The sequence below is a fragment of the Aegilops tauschii genome, chromosome 7 (assembly GCF_002575655.3).
Source record: "Aegilops tauschii subsp. strangulata cultivar AL8/78 chromosome 7, Aet v6.0, whole genome shotgun sequence".
NCBI classification, from domain to species: domain Eukaryota; kingdom Viridiplantae; phylum Streptophyta; class Magnoliopsida; order Poales; family Poaceae; genus Aegilops; species Aegilops tauschii.
Window position 1 is genome coordinate 267,685,170 of NC_053041.3, and position 7,130 is coordinate 267,692,299.

The 7,130-nt window shown below is 51.0% G+C and overlaps 1 protein-coding gene across 1 annotated transcript; it reads right to left on the bottom strand.

The window, feature by feature from the left end:
• Window positions 1-4,436: 4,436 nt before the first annotated feature.
• Window positions 4,437-5,123, bottom strand: LOC120968506 (uncharacterized). The gene is made up of 2 exons (XM_040395377.2): window positions 4,585-5,123; window positions 4,437-4,494 (listed from the first exon to the last, which is right to left on the bottom strand). Exons 1-2 carry the CDS (start codon window positions 5,121-5,123, stop codon window positions 4,437-4,439), a joined length of 597 nt encoding a protein of 198 aa, XP_040251311.2.
• Window positions 5,124-7,130: the final 2,007 nt, after the last annotated feature.

Here is a 7,130-nt window from a genome sequence, read left to right on the forward strand (position 1 = left end):
GTTGCATTGCTACAGGAAACCGAGTTATATGTGATGAATTTGTCATTCGAGATCCGCCTCCCTGCCAGGCCAGACGTCGTCACTGACGCTCCTATCTATCAGTAGAGACATTACCATCTATTTCTGTGTCAGAATTATGTCTATTCTATGTATGAGACAAATGACTATGTACTTATGTACGAGACATATGCCTACTCTATTTTAGTACTCTGTTATCGGAACTACAAGATCATATTTAGATAGAACATAATATTCATACAACGAGACATTACAAACAACTAGATAGAACTACGTCTAAATTAAATGGCACGTAACTGAACTCACAACATACAGCATAAAAACTACATGAAGTCATCATCGTCATCCTCGATCGATGCAGAACTCTTGCCCTTCGACGATGAAGAACTCTTGCCCTTCGACGATGCAGAAACCTTGCCCTTCGATGATGAAGAACTCTTGCCCTTCGACGATGCAGAACCCGGAAGCGGCGGCATGAAGATATCATCTTCGTCCTCGCTCTCCTCAGTCCATAAACATGGATTATTTGCTGCAATCCTTCTGAAAGTTTCACTCTTCGGCACCACTACCTTCTTCCACCTGTCATGCAACCTAAGAAGTTCTTTACGTACCTCCTCATAGGTCCTTTCAGGCCACCCAGACCTACGTAATTGGTGAGCCAACTCATTCATTATGGTGTCACTACCGGTGAGTTCGTCCCATGGAACTATCCTATTATCCATCCTGAAATCGGTAGCTAGCCTCAGAAGAGTCCTGCTCATCCCAGGGTGAAAACTACGATCGAAAGGATAATGGGACATCTCAACTACACTACACTGCAATGCTTATCCACCTCCGTCTGAAGGGGGTTTTATAGTTAGACAGGAGAAAATGGCGGGAAAGCGAGCTCCAGTATGGCGGGAAATGGGTGGCGGGAAAAGGGTGGCGGGAAAGAGTTGGCGGGAAATGGGTGGCGGGAAACGGGTGCCGGGAAACGGGTGGCGGGAAACGAGAGGCGGGAAAGGGTTGGCGGGAAATGGGTGGCGGGAAAGGGGTGGCGGGAAAGCGAGCTCCAGTATGGCGGGAAATGGGTGGCGGGAAACGGGTGGCAGGACAGAGTTGGCGGGAAATCGGTGGCGGGAAACGGGTGCCGGGAAACGGGTGGACGAGTGGCGGGAAAGGGTTGGCGGGAAATGGGTGGCGGGAAAGGGGTGGCGGGAAACGGGTGGCGGGAAATGGGTGGCGGGAAAGGGTTCTGCGGAATACGTCAAAGTTTTACAAAATAAACAACCGATTGTTCAAAAAAATGCTAGCCATGCACCAGTCGGCCCACAGCAAGCCTAGTCGGCCCACTGCAGGCCGACTGGGCCTGATCTGGTCGCCGACAGCCCAATCGGCCAGCAGCAAGCTGATGGGCCACCAGTCGGCCTGCTGTGGGCCGACTGGGCTCAGTCGGCCTGCAGCGGGCCGACGGTGTATTATTTTTGAAAATTCTTTTTTCAGCGTAATATTTCTGTAATTTACAAAAAAATGTATTCTTTAAAAAATATTAGCCCAGTGCGCGCAGCGTCTCTATTTCCTCTTTGGTGCTAAGGAGGCCAGCGCAGGCGAAGAGTACTGAGGCATCAGGCAAAGGTTGCCATATTGGTGCAACGAGACCAAGACCAGGAGGTTGGCAAGGCGGAGGTCATCGTGGAGCCCAAGACGGCGTCACCCCAGAGCATTTCGCAGGCGAAGACCGCTTTTGTCAGGATAGCTTGTACTAGCTGTCCCCCTTCAAATTTGCCCGCCGTTGTTGGCTCCCTTCCCGCTCGATATTTGGGAAGAGGACCAGGGCCTATATAAGTAGAGCTAGCCACCACAGTAGAGATAGAATCCTCACGCCACAAGTTCACAAGCACAAGAACACCTCAACCTCACGAGGCTATTCTTCCCTTGTACTGTTCATCATCAGCCCAAGAGGCAATCCACCACCACCACACTGGAGTAGGGTATTACACCACAATGGTGGCCCGAACCAGTATAAACCCCGTGTCTTTCTGTGTTGCTAGTTCGTCGAGTTCATCCGCGAGATCCTATCGAGCTTGAGCGTAGATCGGTAGGAGGGAGAGACTTCACGCACACCCCAGTGTTCGAACCTTAAGGGTTTGCCGGAACCCCACATCCGATAGTGCCCTATGTAGATAGTAGCCCCTGAGACTCTAGTTGCTGTCGAAAAGACGGCAAATAGATGATCATAGTCCCAGGTAATAACCGTGCTGCTTTCACGTGCAGGCGGCTGAGGGTCCAGTGGCTAGCCAGACTGGTGAGTTTGCCGAACTGAAGCGGCAACTTGATGCGGTAGATGCCGACATCGTGCTTGTAAACAAGCGGCTTGACGAGGCACAGGGTATGTATTCTCCTATGTTCGGCGCATATTAAGAGGAGCATGATGCTAGTATCTGCAATATGCTGTGACTGCAGATGGAGTTGTCGCCGTGGAGACCCTTCAGGCGGAACTTACCCGAGCCAAGGAACAAGCCAGGAAGAGTGATGCGGCCGCCCTAAAGGCGGTAGAAGAGCTAAGAGCCGAACAGGCTGCGCATTGCCAAAGCAAAGAGAAAATAGCCAACATGGCTGTTGAGCTGAAAGATGCCGCCGACCGTTATGAGCTTCTTGAAAAGGAAATCCAAACAAAGGCGGCGGACCTGGAAAAAGCCATGGTAGCATCCAAGGAAGCCCGCTCGAAAATCAGAGCAGCGAAGGAGGAGCTACGTCAAGCCGGAAATATCACGGTTGGGAAGCCCTTTTTGTTGCGGACGAAGTTCGGAGATCCTAAGTATGCCCTTCTGGATCAATTATGGAGTTCTGCGGACGCGTACCTGGATTTGGCAGCAAGTGCTGCTGATGCGACCAAGTTTTTCGAAGATCAAAAAGATCACGAAGTGGAAAAGTTGTTCTGGTCGCAATTCGATGCTCTGGCGCGTCCGCTGCTGTTAAATGAGCAAATGGCCGAGTGGGCCGAGCTCCATAGGTTGTCCGGGCTCGCCATGAGGTCTGTTGTGGATCATCTTTGGCCGAAAGGGCCAAGGCCGAATAGTTATTTTGGCTTAGTGCAACGATTCCTTGGTGTTGTGCCGCATATGGACACTGTGAAGAGGTCGGCGTGCATAGAGGGCGCGCGGATGGCTCTCGCCCATGTCAAGACATACTGGGCAGAGATGGAGGCCACCGCTATTGCAACCCAGAGTTCGACCGTAGGCCGGGTATCGGCCGAGCACTATTTTGAAGAAGTCTTAGAAGGCGCTCGTTTAATAGAGGCTCAGTGCTTCAAGAGTATCATGTTCTAGTTACATGTATCTCAATTGTAAGAACAATGTTATTTGAATTATAAAGGCTGTGTTTATACTTTTGCCTGAAAGTATTATTATGCCTCCTGTGCGGTCGTTTATGTATATATATATATCCTGAAAGTTTGCAGTCGTCGGCTTCAGCCCCCACGCATATAATGCGGGGGTGTTCGCAAAAGCGCGTCTTCACACTTGATCCAACGTCTTGATCCATTAAGGAGGTGGTAGCGCGGCGAACGAAGCAATCAGACTCTATTGCTTTAACACTTTCACTTAACCATAGGAGTTTGACAGTGGGGCTACTATATAGCCCCTGGTACTTCCGCGCTCGTCCGAGTACGGGGCGCGTACGTACATGACCGAGAAAACCGGTCCTTCGTTGATGCGGAGGAATCCCGAAGATTCCGCTAAGTCATCGAGTGGTTGACCAGTCTCGCGCTTTATCATGACAGCCAGTTTTCGGCTTTCTCTACTGTGGGGCTCATCCGGATGAACCAGGGCACAATCGCAGTAGTTCTCCCGGTGCCACCTTAGCCGATAGATCGAAACGTAAGGTAGCAAAACGCGGGAGCCGGGCAAACCCAACATTTGACCAAAGACATGATTCGGAGCTGATGCATATAAGGCCAAACTCGCGATGCCGAACACTCCCTAAGGTATTCGGTCTTTATAACATATACCGGGCTGAATAATGCCCTTGATAATGAACCCCGAGTGTCCAGGTATGTGCATTATTCTGACGTGGCGAAATGCCAATAACGTCAGCATCCCTCTCGGTTATACTGAGTATCCGGAGGATGTGAAGCAACAAGAGACAGTAAAAAAGGTTTACACAGGGTCTTAATCTAAAAAGAAACCTTTGAATGGGGCCCTGTTGCACGTCTGCGCCTGTGTCTCCGTTGTGCCGTGTCGTGGAAGGGTGTAGCACGATTATCATCTGTAAAAGAGAAGAACTTAGGTGAAAGTTGTCGTGCGGAAAGTTGGTTATTCTCAATAAACCATTAAAATTCAAGATAAGTAAGGTCGAGCCGGGCTGTAGTCCTTTTTACATGCGGGAAGCCCCTGGTACCACCTATGGGGGTATATCCATCAAACTAATCTCAGGTGTATCTAAGCTGTTACAGCTAGTGATTCGCCGGACTCGTCTAGCCGTGTCCGCGGTCTTGACGACCGATCATTTATTCTGGTTGGAGAGGCCGGTTAGTGTTCAGCTGCTAGAGCCGTCACACGTTCTTCCGCGCGTAGGGAACTCTCGACATTTCCGCTAACTGAGATGATGCCACGTGGACCGGGCATCTTAAGCTTAAGATAAGCATAATGCGGTACTGCATTAAAATGAGCAAAGGCCGTTCGTCCGAGTAGTGCTTGATAGCCGCTTCGGAATGGAGTGATGTCGAAGGTTAACTTTTCACTTCGGATGTTGTCGGGGGAACCGAATACAAACTCTAGTAAGAGAGAGCCCGTGCAGCTGGCCTCTGGGCCTGGTATTACTCCTTTAAAGGTAGTATTGCTTTGGCTAATTCTCATTGGGTCTATCCCCATTTTGCGGACTGTGTCCTGATATATCAGATTAAGACTACTGCCGCCGTCCATGAGGACTCGGGTGAGATGGTATCCGTTGGTTATTGGGTCTAGCACCAACGCAGCCAGTCCTCCATGCCGGATACTTGTTAGGTGATCCCTGTGATCAAAGGTGATCGGGCAAGCCGACCAAGGGTTGAACTTAGGGGTGACGGGCTCTACGGCGCGTGTGTCTCGGAGTGCCTGTTTGCTCCTCCTCTTCGTCACGTGAATCATGTTCACTGTTTTGACCTCTGGTGGGAACTTTTTCTGTTCCCCAGTGTTTTGCTGACGAGGCTCATCCTCGTCTTCGCTTGGTGTCTCCCTCCCCTTGTGTTCGGCGTTTAGCTTACCGGCCTGCTTGAAGACCCAGCATTCTCTGTGGGTGTGATTTGCAGGTTTATCGGAGCTGCCATGAATCTGACATGATTTTTCTAGAATCTTATTTAGGCTGGACGGTCCATCTCTGTTGCCTTTGAAAGGATTTCTCCCCTGACCGGGTCAAGAGCCCCTAAATCCGGCGTTTACCGCCGTGTTGTCTGCGCTGTCTTCGTTATTTTGATGCTTGCTTTTATTGCGTCGTGGTTTTCCATTACCATCCCTGGCTTGAGATGTGCCTGGGTCGCTGGTGCTACTACGGGCCAGCCAGCTATCTTCGCCCGCGCAAAAGCGGGTCATAAGGCTTGTTAGGGCTGCCATTGTCGTTGGCTTTTCTTGGCCGAGGTGTCTGGCGAGCCATTCGTCTCGGACGCTGTGTTTGAAAGTTGTTAAGGCTTCGGCGTCCGGGCAGTCGACGATTTGATTCTTCTTAGTGAGAAATTTGTTCCAAAGCTTTCGGGCTGACTCTCCGGGCTGTTGAATTATATGACTTAAATCGTCTGCATCCGGAGGTCGGACATAGGTCCCTTGAAAGTTAGCCCTAAAAGCGTCATCAAGCTCCTCCTAACTTCCAATTGAATTTTCGGGGAGGCTCTTCGGCCAGTGCCGAGCTGGTCCTTTCAGCTTGAGGGGCAAGTATTTGATGGCGTGGAGATCGTCTCTGCAAGCCATATGGATATGGAGGATGAAGTCCTCAATCCAGACCCCAGGGTCTGTCGTTCCGTCGTACGCCTCTATGTTCACAGGTTTGAATCCCTCTGGAAATTCGTGATCCAGCACCTCATCGGTGAAACATAGGGGGTGTGCAGCACCCCTGTATTTGGATGTGTCATGGCGTTCTGAAGGTTGTAATGTTCGGTTTTGATTATGCGCTGGAGTACGCTTCCTAGGTCTGTAGATGGATCTGGTCGCGCTGGCCTTTTGGTGCGAGTCCTCGCGTGGATCGTGTGCTGGCTTATGCGTGGCCTCGTTAGCCGCTCTATCGCGGCCACGAGGTGGTCAATCCGACCGGTCGGCCGTTTTATTTTTCGGCTATGTGGGCTCTAAGGCGTCATCATCGAATTCAGGCAACAGCTTGCGCTTAGGATAGCTCTTTGTGTGGCGACTACCACCATACTTTTCTTCAGTGTCGAGCACTTTGTTCCATCTACTGTTGAGTGTATTCTGCGCGGCTTTAAGCTTTTGCTTCTGTTTCTTCAGACTCCTCGCGGTGGCAATAAGCCTTCTACGGAGGTTCTCTTGTTCCAATTGCCTTTCCGGGATGGTGTGTGCCTCGTCGTCCGGACTGTTTTCCTCTCCGGAGAGAGGTTGATGAGCTTTATCCTTGGCATCGCCGTGATCGGACAGCGGCTCCGTACTATGTTCGCCGTCCGCTGGTTCATCCTGCTCTGTCGCTGGGTCGCCGTTTCCTCTGGAGTCGACCGGGGTATTATTTTTTGTTGCGCTGTTATCGCTGTTCTTGCCGAGGCGGGATTTGGAGCGGCGCCTACGCCGTCGCTTTGGTTGCTTCTCGAGGGAGCTATCCTTCGCTGCATACTTCTGTTCCTCGTCATTGTTTTCTTTGGGTGTATCCACCATATATATATCGTGTGATGAAGTGGCTGTCCAGCGCCCTGTGGGCGGCGGTTCCTGTTCCTCTCCTGCATCGTCGTCCATACCGTCGATGTCTTCGGAGTCGAAATCGAGCATGTCGGTTAAATTGTCGACAGTGGCTATTAAGTGGGTGGTGGGTGGGGAGAGAATTTCTTCATCGTCCGCATCCCATTCTAGCCGGACATAGTTCGGCCAGGGGTCTCCTGACAGGGAGAGAGACCTCAACGAGTTTAGCATGTCGCCAAAGGGCGAGTGCTGAAAGATATCCGCGGA

What these genes read in the sequence shown, in the direction of transcription:
- LOC120968506 (XM_040395377.2), bottom strand. Translation starts at nt 5,123, where the DNA reads ATGATTCACGTGACGAAGAGGAGGAGCAAACAGGCACTCCGAGACACA. An exon ending in ATCATCTCAGTTAGCGGAAA is followed by an intron (nt 4,495 to 4,584) that starts TGTCGAGAGTTC and finishes AAATGATCGGTC; the next exon opens with GTCAAGACCGCGGACACGGC.